Source organism: Dryobates pubescens, chromosome 1 (assembly GCF_014839835.1).
Source record: "Dryobates pubescens isolate bDryPub1 chromosome 1, bDryPub1.pri, whole genome shotgun sequence".
Taxonomy (NCBI): domain Eukaryota; kingdom Metazoa; phylum Chordata; class Aves; order Piciformes; family Picidae; genus Dryobates; species Dryobates pubescens.
In genome coordinates this window covers 48,467,700-48,483,444 of record NC_071612.1, presented here as the reverse complement: position 1 = coordinate 48,483,444, position 15,745 = coordinate 48,467,700, and the positions used below count along the sequence as shown (strand labels likewise).

Genomic DNA, 15,745 nt, shown 5'->3' with positions numbered 1-15,745 from the left:
TGAGGGAAAAAACCCCACCAAAACCCCGTTAACAAATGACACAAGTCTAATAGTAACCGAAGCTACCTTCTGCAATAGGATGTGAGGAAAAGAGAGATTGCCCTCTAGTGTTTAAGCACCAGAGCACAGCATAAAAGCTGTAAAAGGTTCACTAAACATTTGGAGAACTAAATGACAAGTGGTATTGGCTGCATGAACACACCCATGGCAGTGAGAAATTTGTATGTGAAAGGCATTTTAATGGCAAACACAGAGATCTGACTTGACTTCCTTCCCCCACATTAACCAACTTCATTGGTCTGGTTTGGATTTAACATTATGTATTGAAGACACTATGATCTATTGAAGTATCAATTACATATGCTTGTTTTCAAGAGACTGATAAAAACATAACTTTTCCTAAACGAGGGAGAACACATGAATAGACTGAAGACAAGTAACTTCTGACAACTCTGCCAGAGCTCTGCTGACCTACTGGCAATATAACTAACGTTGGTGGTAGCAGGTACTGCACGGTTTTGTCATCACTGAGACTATGAATTATCATATTATTACTGTGCACTACTATGCAATGCATTATCTGCATGCATTGAAAACAGATTATCTAAGTAACAAAAAAACCCATGCCATCAGGTTTTTTTAATTCAAGGAGTCAACAGGTTATTACTAAGCCCAGGCAAGCAGTACCAGAACAAGAGGACACAGTCTCAGGCTGCGCCAGGGGAGGTTCAGGCTGGATGTTAGAAAAAAGTTCTATACAGAAAGAGTGATTGCCCATTGGAATGGGCTGCCTGGGGAGGTGGTGGAGTCGCCATCACTGGAGGTTTTTAGGAGAAGACTTGATGGGGTGCTTGGTGCCGTGGGTTAGTTGTTTGGGCGGTGTTGGATTGGTTGATGGGTTGGACGCGATGATCTTGAAGGTCTCTTCCAACCTGGTTTATTCTATGTATTCTATGTATTCTATGTATTCTATCAAATGGGAAATGGATTTTTCTACAGCCCAAAGGCTTTCATAATATTTCACTTTCATGCTTTCATGCAATTGGGCCTAAATACAGTAAAAAAAAAAATATTTATCAGGGGAAAGAAGTAAAAAGAAAAGGAGAAAGAAAAAAAGAGGCAATGAAGCTCTCTAACAATTCTCCTTCCCTTTCTCCCTCCCCCGTAGCTTAAACAGATCTGGCTGGACCACAAGCCCACTTTTTCAGTAAGTCCTCTACTCTGCCTCACAAAACATATTATTAAAGCTCAAAAATTATTTTGTGTTGGACTAGTTTGGGAGTTTATCATACAGACCAACATCTAACAGGCTTTTACTTCAAGCATTTCATTAACTAAATGCCTAAGACTTTTTGAATTTCCAAATAAAATCACTAGTTGTTAAAGGCACCATGATTAATTCTTTTATAAACTTAACCTAAAGGAAAATAAATTACTGTTATGTTAGCATGGATACAATCATGTATTATTCAGAAGTATGCATGCAGATCAATGGAGACAAGACGTTGGGTGCTAAACATATTCTTTAGCAGGGATTCAAGTCAGCACCAGTCAGCTCTAAGCCACAAGACTATGACACAGTTAGATGATTTTAATAAATACATACACAAGTATTAGCTATGCATATAAAATGTATATTTGTCTGCAGAAGTGTCTACTCCCACTCCAGTATTTCACAGCTTAATAGACTCAAACGTCCTTTTACTTTTTTAAACCAGACTGCCATTTCTCACAGAAAAATACTTAAAAATAAAGAACTGCAACACATTTTAATAAGGAAACTAGTATTCAGTCTGACCCTGATTCCTTCAAGGCCTTCTGTGCCTTCACTTGTAAATGAGTAATGTTCAGGCACTCAGAAAAGCAAAATATATCTTTCAGGACCTCACTCTGAATTAGAAATAGTCACCACAAAGAGGAGGAAAAAGCTTGGCAGCCCTAGGGAACTAACTCAGAAGAGCTGCTCCTCAAGCGGCAGGACACAGTGTCCTGCTGGTTCATCCACCTGGACTATGGGCTGCTCCTGGTGGCCTCCTTCTCAGGGTCAACTTGGGGGCAGGAACACACGCAATGAAAATTTCAAGCTTTGCTCTTGCATCACTCCCACTGCTCTTCAGCCCTTTCATCCATCAGGTAAAGGAAGCATTGTCATTCTCAGAACAGCACAGGACAAGATTCCTCCCTCTCATCCCAAGGAAAACAGGAATAAACTGCAGCCTATGCAAAACACATTCCCTGACCTCTTTTAAACTACTCTTTAAAAAAAGAAGCTGGTCAACAGCAGGCTACCTTAGTCCTTCCTTGTGGTATTTCTATGATCTCTAAGGTCTTTTCCAACCTGGTTAATTCTATTCTATTCTCAGCTGGCAGAAGGACATTTCTATGTGAAAGTCTAATTCAGCAAGCTTGAACTCAAGAAAAGCACATGTATTTTTTGAAAGGACTGACAGCTCAACATATTTGTGGACATGCAGTCATACATCACGAGAGGACTGCGACATACACTCATCCCAACCAACAGCAGATTATGTAAAATTTGTGACTGAACAGTAGGCAAATCTGATCTAACAGAAGAAGCAGCATCCAAAATATCCATAGTGCCTTTTTTAATACAATCACACATGAAACCATGTAACAAACTTTTTTAAAAAAAGATGATATAAAGTGGAAATCAAAATCTAAAAGAAAAAAAAGGAACAGAAATCTAAAAGAAAATAAAAAGCAAGGGACTATTTTTTTATCAGCTTAAGTTCACAAAGAAAGTCTCCAGTCAACCAGAAAGGAAAACAGCAAAAGGGAGAACAGACCTTTCAGAAACATAACATTAAAACAGAAAAATATTAAGAGGCTCATACTGACTCCTTCAAAAGAATAAAGTAGAAGTAGTCTTCACAACTGGTATCACTGTTACCTACCAGTCTGGTACTGTATGCCAGTCAGTGAATATTCCACCTGTACACTGAGCACCACATTCAATGAGATGACCTGCAAGGCTGGGAAAGTGGCATTCAAGTAACTAAGTATTCCACAAAGATCAAGCTTCACAAATACAGCTTTAGAATATAACAGCACAATAAAGCTAAATATCAGAACATGTCTATTTTTTTTAGCTTCACAGGCAACAAATACATTTATAAATTACACATTAAACATAACAAGGGATGCTGAAACATGAATGTAAAAAGAGTTGAAAGGATTAACTTTTATATGAAGAATCAATTTCCTGAAAAGCAAACAAACAAACAACAACATAAGGATATCTGACATCAAAACCCAAGTTTTGTCAGTCATTTCCAAAAGTCTTAATCTAAAGTCAGACGCTGTCTAGGCCACACCTTGAGTATTCTGTCCAGTTCTGGGCCCCTCAGTTTAAGCAAGATGGTGAGATACTCAAATGTACCTAGAGAAGGGCAACAAAGCTGGTGAGGGGTCTAGAGCACAAGTCCTGTGAGGAATGGCTGAGGGAGCTGGGGATGTTTAGCCTGGAGAAAGGGAGGTTCAAGGGAGACCTTATTGCTCTCTACAACTGCCTCAAAGGAGGCTGTAGCCAGATGGGGCTTGGTCTCTTCTCCCAAAAACTAGTGACAGACTGAGAGGACACAGACTCAAGCTGCACCAGGGGAAGTTTAGGCTGGATGTTAGGGAAAAATTCTTCAGAGAGTGATTTGCCATTGGAGGTGGTGGAGTCATCGTCCCTGGTAATGTTTAAGATGAATGGATGCAGCAGTTAGTGCCATCGTTTAGTTGATTGGATGATGTCAGAGGTCTTTTCCAGCCTGGTTAATTCTGTGATTCCATGATCTTAGCAGTCTCCACCCTATGTAACTAAATATGTAAAGCTTATTTTTAAACCAAAAGCTAGAACATCTTATTTTCAATTATGATTAGGACTTAGGATTTTCAAATCCTTCATTACAATAATCCATATATCATCCCAAATTCAGCAGAGCTGGAGTTTCTCTCCACATTTATTCTCAAACCACAGGAGATTCAAACATAGGTATACTCATGTCACCTAAGCAGTCACTCATTTTTATGGACTTCAATACGGTCAGATGATGCAGAAGACTACTTTAGGGTGACAGAATTTTACCCTATACTAACTGGTTCAGATTCCTACCTTTAGGATTTACAACTACGGTTTGCAAATTGAGGACTCTGAGTGCACTTCTGCAAAACCATACAATGATGCTGATCTCTGACTGGACCTCCTTCTGCACATCTTTGAGGATAAGCCCTGCAACCATTTCAACTATCAACAGTGATGGCTAAACATAAAAAGCTGATAATCACTATTCTGTACTGCAAGATTACATCTCCTACCACAAAAAGGACAGGACAATAATTTGTTAAGTAAAATAATTTACTCCTTTCCTCATTTTGTTAAAATTGGTCCAGAATGAAGTTTCTACAATTTCAGTTGCAAATGAGAAAGTTGTATTAGGTGATCATTAAAAAATGAACATAAAACCTAGCAAAAACATTCAAATAAACAAATTCAGTAACAATATGCAAAATCACTAAGTGCTTAAAAAGTTCTGTTATGCTGACATTACATGATGTGCAATATAGATTTACCCATTTCCTCTTATATCGTTTACCTTCCCGCAGCTAGCAAGTCAAATTCATCCCTATTCCAGCCAAACTAGAAGAAAAACAGAAATATGTTACACATATAAAAGTTTTATACAGTACAGAAAACTGCACATATGTTCCTTGTTCTGAGTAACAACACATCAAATACATTTTAACTGCAGGAATCTGAAGAATAACAATTGGCAAGTGCTGTACATGGATTTGAATTGCTGTATGTATTTCAATTTTCCTGTTCCTGATACACCCAGACAAACAGAAAATTCTCAATCAGGTCCTCTTCAAAAAAAATGGAAGTACAATGTTCATATTATTTGAAATTTGTGAACCCCAGGTCTTAGAAGTCTAGCACCTGTTTTGTGTCTGGAAAACAAACCACTATGATTTTCATCTTTTGAAAATGATCAGTTCCTGGAATACTACCATTCATCCTTAAAAACTGGAAGTATGTTTTCTGTTTAACTAATTTTTCCAAAGTTCAATACATTGCAAGCTATACACTCCTTACTTACTTTAGGATTATACCTAAAATCTTACAGTAAATCTGATAAGGCCCCTCTGGTGTAAATAGTACACACTGAGAACTACTTTTGAAAATGCAAATAGCTAGGAATAAAATAACACATCAATTACATGTGTGGAAGTTTAATTCTAGATTAGGCAACGGTGGTCACACATGAAGTCCTAAGCATGTGAAGTTTGAGAAAACATGTTTGTACCCAGACACTAACACATCCCCTCATATTGTTTAAACATATATGCCCCCCCAAAAAACATTCATTCGCTACTTCAATCACTACATATCCTGTTTGTATAATTCGCTGAAATGTGAGGAATTTGAGAAATGTTGCACTGAATCTTAACGACTTAGAAGTGCTTATCCACTGAAAAAGACCAGTGTTTCAGACCACCTCATGTGCCCCTCCCAGCAAAAGCCAAGTGAGCGCCGCTATCGCCACCTTGCGGTAAAGAAAAACAGACGTGTTTCTCACTAACCTTGCACTCTGCATTTTAAAGGGGGTGAGTGGGCGGGAAAATCAATACTGAAACACTGGTGAAACATGGTGAGGCTTCCTTAACTTTACCAAAACGCTTTTCAGCTTCATGACACACAAGTTCATAAACATCCCTGCTATAAATGCATGAGAAATGAAAGCTGGCGACTTTTCACACATGCAAGAAGGTACAAAGAAAATAAATAAAAATCAAGATGCTCATTATTTTAAATTTATTATTCATCTGCATTTTCCTAAGGAGCAAAAATTGTTCATTTTGTCTCCATTCAGCAGCAATGATTGCTGAATATGCATTCACATATGTTCATTATCATTCAGAAATTAACTTATACTTACAGAATGAATGAGCGGTCCTAATACGATCCCACTGTCAACGCATCTACCCGTCACAACAATATCAGCTCCAAGATCAAGAGCCCTGCTTATAGGTCTTGCACTGTAGAATAGAGTAGAATAGAATAGAATAGAATTGAATTGAATAGAATAGAATAGACCAGGTTGGAAAAGACCTTTGAGATCAATCAAGTCCAACCTATCACCCAACACCATCTAATCAACTAAACCATGGCACCAAGTTTCTAAACACAACCATAAGTACTTTTACTTTTTAAAGCATTGTTTAAAAAGACCAGTTGCCTGCCATGCAGGAGAATCAATCACACAGGAAATAACAAAAACATCTTTAGCAACCAGTCTGTCATTTTGTATATACAACAGGAATATTTTAAAAAGCAATCATCAGATCTGATCACCTGTCAAACTCAAGTACCTATATGACAGATTAAACACTTGTCTTGATGCTCAGAGAAACAGGTAAAATTAGTCAGTCTTGAAAATATTCACCCAAATGAACTGCTTAGGTTTATACACTTTAGTAATCAACTCTGAACAGCATCTGCAGTGCCTGGATTCTAAACGCATGCTATTTGCAGAAGCCTTCTATTCTTCACGAAACGGGCATCCTGGAAACATAAACCATGTAAGCCATGTGCCTTGGAAGAACAAACCAAGGGAATTGCTTTCCTATGGTTTCTATAGACTTAGCCCTGGTTTTCTAAAGACAAAAGTTAAAAGACGCAGATTCTATCAGTGATGTAAACATAAAATGTAAGTTTGGGGGTGGTTTTTTCCTAATGCTACATCAACCAAGACACTGTCTAGAACAACAATCAAATATGCAGCATAGAGAAATAATGTACACCTCTCACACAATTTACATAGTGTAAGAAGCACAAATAGAAGTTTGCATGTATAGATACAGGATACTGATAGGAATACTCTGGAGCTACCTTCAAAAAGCAGTGAATACAGCTGTTTGGTTCTTATCAAAAGTCCACATAACCTCAATCCACAGAGCTCCCAGTAGTCCATATCAGAATGGACAGAAGAAACACATCAGGTCTGATACCCCAGTGCAGATTTTTCAGGTGGAGTTTACACACTTGAATCAAGACTCAAACTGTAAACACCATCATATTTAGGGAACTAAAAGTGATCTACAGAACTTACACCAATTTTAACCATTACAATCTGATATTGGCTTATTTTATAAAGTTATCATTTGCATTATGAATAAGCATCCACTGCTAATGCTGTCAATGAAAATTTTAACTTATGAAATGGCTAACTTAGGAAGCTAGTAATAGTTTTACATTTCAATGCAACTGATATTAAGGGGCCCATAAAGAAATACTGCCTTTATCAGAAAACGAGGAGCAAGATTCTACTGTGCTAGCATCTATTTATGAAGCAGTGACAGAAGCAATAGCTTTTTTTAATGTCTGAACCTCAGAGAAGTCTGCTTTTGTCCTCTCTGATTTGTGTTGCTTTTTAAATGTGTTAATAAGTCACAAATCACCAAAACTGGAATGAAAACTTTCTCACAATTACAAATCTCAAAACACGATCTCTTCATTTTCATTTACAGCTACTCATGATCCGCAAATGTTGCAAGCCAAAGTTTAACAAACCAAAAGTGCTATATTTAAAAAGACTATAAAAGGTTCTTATTTTACAGATAAAAATACAAGCTGAGTTAGGTACAGCCATACTCTGTATCTGCCAGTGATGCAACTTTGGAAAGGAGAGCACTGCATTTTTTCCACAAAGATTAATGTAAAAGGTGGGGGTGGGAAGGTGCTGTGTGCACAGACTTTAGAAATACACCAAACAGAAATGCAGGAGGGATTGCATATATGCTATGGAGGATGGAAAAGGAAAACCAGGATCACCATCTGGAAGATATACTGGATTCTGGGAACACCTGTCCACTGTCCCATTTCTCAGGCCCTCCCCTGATACATGTGACTGACATCAATTCTACTCAAGTTGTTGGTGACAATGGAAAATGACAACTTTTCATGATCCACTACCTAGAACACCAGCATTTAGAGACATATGGGAAGCCTTTAGCATCATGAAGGAGGCAAGCAGTCACAACTGGCAAGGTTCTAAATTAAGAGTTACAATCAATTTTTATTTTTTTTCTGGTTGTCTGAATAATATAAAGATGAACCTCACATACCAGGTGGTTCTACTTGCAAAACAAACCAATTTCATGTAGAAAATGTGTTATAATTATTTTTCCATTAGAAAAATTTGTTAAAATAACTCACCCAAGATATACATTTATGCTATGGATGCTCTCTGGAAATTGTTTGCCACTCTCTGAATCAGTAATACCAGCTCCTCTTAGGTTCTCTTTCTGTTAGAAAACAAAGAAAATGTCAAATCTTTGAGTATTTTGTATTATCTACTGTAAGGTTTTTATTCGTTTCAGACAACAGATCCACTTCATCACAACTCTAAATAAAGTATAAGCAAATCACTAAAATTAGCAACAATACAAATCAATTGAAAGGCTAAAATCTCTAGACTTTAAACTGTACTTTGTGAACAGACATGAAAAATGGAGTCAGTCTTTAAAGAATGACAGCTTGTTCAGAGATGATCAACTACAATGCACTGGTACATTCCAGGGGCTTTTAAACTGTCTTTAATTGCTGTAAGACTGAATAAAACAACCCCTGCAAAAAGAAATGTGTCTGCCACAACTGCAGTGGTGGTGTGGCCAGAAAACAAGCCTAATTCTAGCTCCAGATGATACTTAGAATGCATCGTATTTCCAGAGAGATAGGTAAGGGTGTAGGTGCTTTTAACTGTGTATTAGACAGCTTGGGAAACCAGTGGATGCAGGGGCAAATGACTGCAGAGATTCAATGTCTACTGATAGTTACAGGGGAGATCCATAGCATGGTGAAAAACCTTCCACTTCAAATCACTGTTAGGGACTAAAATGTTCCAAAACACAAATAACATTTCCTAGTGTCATTTGTAATGTTTGGTATCAACAGTTCAAGTTGTCTCATTTTGTTCCTTTAAGTTAGGTACTGACAATAGTACGAAAAAATAATTCATTTCAGACCAGAAATGCCCATGCCAAGCTTAAACATCGACCATTTTACTGCTGTACCAATAGTGAAATTCCAGACCACTGATGCTAAAACAAATTTCAGTAGGGCAGAAATTTCTTGAAAGGAAGTCCATGTGCTGCACATAATTTGCAAATGAAAAAAAAAAAAAAAAATAGAACACTCTTACTTGACCATCTTCTACATTCAATAGCATGCAAGGAGTAACAAAGCATACACAAATAAATAATTTTCCAAGATACAAGCAGGGATCTAATTATAGTGCAAATCTATTTCCATATCATAGCCATAAACATTCTTAACAACAGGAAACCAGCTACCTGTGAGCAAAATAAGAAGAAATGACTGTAAACTGCTAGAAGGGATGAATATTTGAACACATGTAACTACATCACATTTAAATTTAAGAGACGAAACAGTCAGGATTATTTAATTTAGACAGAAGCAGTAAGTAACAGCACATCCTAGCCTCTCCTTAAGAGCAAGCCAACCCTAGATTGTATTTCCTTCAAAACAGTACACAGCAGATCGAGAGTCTGGTAAAATTCACCCCAGTTACATGCCAAGAGATATGCTAAGAATTTGGTTTATTAATTAAGAAAAAAAAGAGAGACAGAAAATGAAGCAACAATTTTTAGATGCCTTTTAAGAGTAGAAGGCTACTGCATGAAGATATACAAAATAAGTTCCCAAAGGCTAGTAAATGCCACTTTGCTATATGTCACGAGTAGATTTGCTCTGAATTTTTTTTTAAAGGCACAGCCTAAACTGTCACACTATACAAACTAATTTCCATAATGCTATCAAGACTTAAGACAAAGCAAAATACCTCATTCATTAGGTCATCTCCAGTAACAACAGCTATTTTCAAGTCAACATCTGCTTTCTTTGCCACCTCCTGAAGGGCAGCTGCACAAGCAAGTGGATTAATTCCACCAGCATTACTGATGACACGAACACCTAAACAAAATAAACAAATTAAGTTCAGCAGCCTGAATTGCTTGTGCAAGGTATTACCTTTGCAAGGTGTCAAGTACCTAAGCAAGTAAAGCAGTAAAAATCACATTGAAATATGAACACTATTTAATTCATGAAAGGATCAGAATAAGCCGATGCAAAACCATTCACTGAAAAATAATTGTTATAGATACTACTCATCTTTCCTTTACGCATGGAAACAGAAGGTGTCCAAAAAGACACAGATGATGAGACAGAATCAAAACGACTCCTTCAGAACCAATATTTGACATCAGTCATTCAGGCATCCATGCTCCCCAAAGAATTGCATTTTAGCAGAAATATGCCTCTACCTCTATAAATTCCAGACCCTGTTAGCAAGGTATTGAGTACTTAGAAGAATTCCCTTTGTCCTCTCAACCTCAGAAAGCTATGAAGCTGTACCAATGCAAACAAAACTCAAAAAGCAATCCAAAAAGCAATCAGAAAATAACTTGATATTCTAAAATTATATGGGAATGTTGAAAAACACTTAGATGGCATTGAAAATGTCTTTCAAGAAAGATCTGTAAAGCAATCTTCCATTCACAAAAGCTACAATAAGAAATACACATATATATTCTGATGACAGCAAACATTTCAAATTAACCCAATTTAAATGTCACCATTAGACTTGAACTTCACAATGGAATTTCTGCTGATGTTTAAACATTATTCCTAGAGGGCAGCAATATATTGGGGTAAAAACCATCTGTTTATAGTGATGAAAGTCATACAAAACTCATTGTAAGCAAATGAACTTAATTTTAACAAACTCATGAGAAGAGTGGCATACCTTTCCTGTGAATGTCTTTTATATAGGGAGCCATGGCAGCGGAGACGAAATCTGGAGTGTAACCTAAAGCCTGAAAAAAATTAAAAGCTGCAATAACATGTCACTGTTAAATCAGCCTAATCCCTGTTCTTGGTTAACAAATCAGGGAAGAACAAATGCAATGATGTAGAAGAGCACGTGAACGCTTTTGCTAGATGAAACTAAACATACGAAACTAAATAAACACATTCAAATAATAAGTATACAGCAAACGTGCCCCCATAACCTGGCATGTCTTAAACTGGCTCCCAGCGTGATGCGGGTCGGATGCGAGTCGGGGAAGTACGGAGGGGTACTTACGGGAGACCGGGCTTTGGCAGCCGTCAGCAATGACATGGTGATCTCGGAGAGATAATCGAAGACGAGGAAATCCAGTTTCCCTCCGTACAGCAACTGCGGCACTGTCGGAGCAGGAAAGGACCCACCCTTAGCACAACGGTACCGCGGCCCGGCCGCAGCGGTGCGCCGAGGCAAGCCGCGCTGTCCGGCCTTTACACTCCGCAGACGGCCCGCCCCGTCCGGGTGAGCGGCAGCAGCCTGGGCCCGGCCGCTTATGCAATGGGGCTGCTTACGGCAATAGACAGCCACCGCCCGGCAGCTTGATCAGCTAGCCTCGCCAGGCCTCGGTACCCCGGCGACCATCGCCCGGACGGGTCACCCTGCCGCGCCTGCGGGCAGCCTCCGCCGCCGCTGGCCCCGCGCCGCCCCTACCTGCGGCAGCCGTGTCCCCCCAGAAACCCGACGCGCAGCCGATGCGCACCGCGGCGCCTGCGGGAGGATCGCAACCGGCACTATGCCGCCTGCTCCAGCGGGGCGGGCGAGCCGCGGCCCCCAGGAGCCGCGGCCCCCGGCATCCCAGCAGCGCGGCACAGCTCATCGTAGCGGCGGCGGGCGCGCCCCGACGCGCCGCCCCGGCCCCGACGCGCCGCCCCGGCCCCGACGCGCCGCCCCGGCCCCGACGCGCCGCCCCGGCCCCGACGCGCCGCCCCGGCCCCGACGCGCCGCCCCGGCCCCGACGCGCCGCCCCTGGCCGAAGCCCGCGACCGCTCCGGTCCAGCCCGCGGCAGCAGCGCGCCAGGTCGCCGGGAAAGCGCTGGGGGCTTGTGCGAGCGTTTGGGAGAGGGGACTCGAGAGAGTTTACAAGCCCCGAGTTCGATGGGGAAAACGACAGGGGCGCCAAGGGTTCCCGCTCGTCCCGGCTGGCTTACTTGGTGCAATGCGTAGCGCCCGGCAGCTGAATGGCAGTGGTGGCTGCGCTGCAGGGCGTGCCTAAACGGCACGTCTAGTTTTATTCTAGCCCGTGCCGAACATGGATCAATGCCAGGCAGGTTTGGGGTTGCCGCATCTTTGGGGTGCTGCAAGGTTGGCAAGTCACTTTTGTCCTTGTGACAAAGGCACTAATGGACGCCTTGCGTGGAGTGGTGGGGTTAAAAGTGCAGCCTTCTTTGAGGGTTGTGGTAACGTCAAAAGTATGTCAAATAGTCTGATTATGAAACGTTCATTGAACTTTTTCCTCCTTCCCTAAATGAAAAGTGTGATTTCTGTGGCAACACGGCTCAGTTTCGACAGGAAGGTTTTCTCAGGTCCCAGACTGAATTTCTAAGCAAATGGACATGAGGTGAATGTCACAAAATTCCCAGTTACATATGGAGGAGCAATATCCAAGTCCTGAACTCTGAATAAGGGGGCTGTCTTTGAACATCTCCACAGAGATATGTGCATCTCCACAGAGTCATGTGGAGATACTTGAGCGTGACTCACTGGCTAGAGAAAAATCCATGTCAATCGTCTGGTATGTGACTACATACATCAGGACAGTGACTACAGTAACTGCTAGGTCTAGCTGTTGGTTTGTTGGTTTTTTTTAACTCTAGGTGATTTTGAATAATCTCTTGCAAATTAAACACTTATAAAGTGTGGGGTCTTTGCAGGAATGCTGAAAAATGCAATGTGTGATATAGATGATGCTAAGTATATGATGATGACAGGTGGTTTTACTGATGTAAAATGCAGCCATGTTGAAAATACTTAAGTACTTTTGAAAATTGCTGATGAAGTGTCCAATTGTCCTGATTTCTAATTGCAGATAGAAATTATGCAGCTGAAAGAACAGAAAATATTCATGCTGTGATCTCAGAATCTGGTTCTTTATTTAGGGAGCTGCAGTGTTTTCCTATTGCAAAAAGGCCATAAAGCACCATCTTGTAACCTTCTAAGTGCCAAGAAATTACAAACAATTACTGTACTAAGTTATTAACAGGCAGAAGCAAAGAGGTCACAAAGAAGAAAAGGTGGTTCCCTACACACAGAGAGGGCCTAACTTTTGATTATTAAAAAATTGGTATGGTGAAAGCTTGCAGGTTTTGAGTCCCTATAAACTAGTAAACATACAAATAATCACAGTGGGGGGAAAAAAACATGTATACATAGCTGTCTCCAGATAGCTTTGTCCTAAATATACAAATCTGTCTTTATTATAGGTCCTTAAACTTTGAAGCAAGAACCATAAGGACAAACACTTTCTGTAGCTAAAGTTCAAAGTGTCTTCCATTGCAATATGGCATTTCAATGTGGAATACATTGCAGCAAGATTTCAACATACTATAATGTATCAGAAAACATGACTAATCCTCAGCAAGTCTTGCAATGGTCTCAAATCCTGTGGTGAAATTCAAAGTCATTTTACCTTGGCTGAGACTCCATAATCAACATGCTGCAGCATCACTCACATCTGTGCTTAAACATATCAGAAATAAAAGCCAATCGCTAACAAACATAATAATTTACAACCCATGAACGTAAGTAAAACCCCTGATGAAATGGGTTGGACCAAGATGCTGCAAAACTGATTTTCTGGACATGAGAATACAAGGTTGCTCAACCAACCAGTAGAACCGGAGGCCAGCAGGTGGCTGTGTTTCACCACTGTGCACCTGCCTCTTTCGCAAAACTATCCCCAACTCCAGAAAGTGTCATCTCCTGCCAATATCCCCTGTACTGTCTGCGCTATGCAGAGAGGCAAACATGTGCATTTTGCCCTGTATGAACAAATACATTTTATCTGTATTAAGATACAAATATTCACACGTGCAGACACACCTTGGCAGAACAGTCTTGGAATCTAGAAGGTGGTTTGTTCTTCCAATTTCTTTCAAATATTTTTGTAGAACAGATTTTGACAGCAACTGCTCATGGTTCTGCAATAAGCTGGACTGTACTTTGTCAGAAACCATTTTAAAGAACTTATGGAACATGAATACAATTCGCAAGTTTGCGTAGGGATGTTTACATGCGTATGAGAGAATGTCTGTCCTACATGTGTAAGATACTAAGACAGTGGTGCTTATAATGATTGGTTCAGATCCCATTTTTTCACTGTAGATGTCAGGATTGTTTTACTGAAAACAGAGGCAAGTTGTTTAGAGGCTTGGGAAGCAACAGTCTGTGATGGACAAGTTGTAACGTTGAGATTTTAACTTCTCACAGATTGTAGGAAAAGTTTATGACTCTTTGAGGACAACAGATGGCACTGTGAGATTGTTGGTGAAGCCTGCAAGAGGCTACAGATAGCAACAACTCTATACATAATTTATACATGGAGATGCTAGTAAAAAAAAAAATTACCAGATTTGTGGCATTTGTAGAGCATAAGTGTCAAAAAAAAATAGATGCCATAATCTATTTCATGGTAGGAATCCACTTCCATCGACTTAAGAGTAAGCCAGATTTTTAATTCCTTTCACAGATTTTGAGAGAGAAAGGCAATAAAAACAAAACAAATACTTCTGGGTTTCATTTTTATGCTGGAGAAAGAAAAAGGTTGCAAGGTAAAAAAATAATTAAAGAATTATTTTTTTTTCTTGGTCATGGTTCAAATGTAGTTCACTCTGACATTCAGTTTCTTCAGTGACCCCAAAGACTCAGATTTACTTTTACTAATGGCTAGTGCCATTAATGTCCCCTATGTAGACTTCTGCTTTTCTCCCTGTAAACAGATTTGTGCGCTACCACAGAGCACAGATGAGGTGTAAAAGAAATAGAATAGAATAGAATAGAATAGAATAGAATAGAATAGAATAGACCACGTTGGAAGAGACCTTCAAGATCATCGTGTCCAACCTATCAACCAATCCAACCCACCTAATAATTAAACCATGGCACCAAGCATCCCATCAAGTCTCCTCCTGAACACCTCCAATGATGGTGACTCCACCACCTCCTCAGACAGCCCATTCCAATGGGCAATCACTCTCTCTGTGTAGAACTTCTTCCTAACATCCAGCCTAAACCTCCCCTGGCACAGCCTGAGACTGTGTCCTCTTGTTCTGGTGCTGGCTGCTTGGGAGAAGAGACTAACCTCCACCTGTCTACAACCACCCTTCAGGTAGTTGTAGAGAGCAATAAGGTCACCCCTGAGTCTCCTCTTCTCCAGGCTAAGCAACCCCAGCTCCCTCAGACTCTGTTCATAGGGCTTGTGCTCCAAACCCCTCACCAACTTTGTTGCCCTTCTCTGGACATGTTCCAGCAGGTCAACATCCTTCCTAAACTGAGGGGCCCAGAACTGGACACAGTACTAAAGGTGTGGCCTAACCAGTGCAGCATACAGGGGGAGAATGACCTCCCTGCTCCTTCTGGACACTGTTCCTGATGCAGGCCAGGATGCCATTTGCCCTCTTGGCTGCCTGGGCACACTGCAGGCTCATGTTCAGCCTACCATCAACCAGCACCCCCAGGTCCCTCTCTGCCTGGCTGCTCTCCAGCCACTCTGACCCCAGCCTGTAGCACTGTGTTGCTGTGTTGCTGGGTTGCTGTGGCCAATGTGCAGAACCCGGCACTTGGATGTGTTAAATCTCATGCCGTTGGACTCTGCCCAT

General features: G+C 40.6%; 1 protein-coding gene across 3 annotated transcripts in view; it reads right to left on the bottom strand.

Moving 5' to 3' along the window:
- Nucleotides 1–11,769, bottom strand: part of LOC104298760 (uncharacterized) — a 57,267-nt gene extending 45,498 nt beyond the window's left edge. For all 3 annotated transcript variants that reach the window (XM_054165445.1, XM_054165453.1, XM_054165458.1), the window contains exons 1-8: nucleotides 11,583–11,769; nucleotides 11,172–11,272; nucleotides 10,833–10,902; nucleotides 9,870–10,000; nucleotides 8,225–8,313; nucleotides 5,946–6,045; nucleotides 4,602–4,645; nucleotides 2,916–2,993 (exon numbers count right to left, since the gene is read on the bottom strand). In XM_054165445.1, the coding sequence (XP_054021420.1) occupies nucleotides 2,916–2,993; nucleotides 4,602–4,645; nucleotides 5,946–6,045; nucleotides 8,225–8,313; nucleotides 9,870–10,000; nucleotides 10,833–10,902; nucleotides 11,172–11,272; nucleotides 11,583–11,748 (779 nt within the window). In that variant the 5' untranslated portion in view covers nucleotides 11,749–11,769. The remainder of the gene's footprint in view (nucleotides 1–2,915; nucleotides 2,994–4,601; nucleotides 4,646–5,945; nucleotides 6,046–8,224; nucleotides 8,314–9,869; nucleotides 10,001–10,832; nucleotides 10,903–11,171; nucleotides 11,273–11,582) is intronic.
- Nucleotides 11,770–15,745: the final 3,976 nt, after the last annotated feature.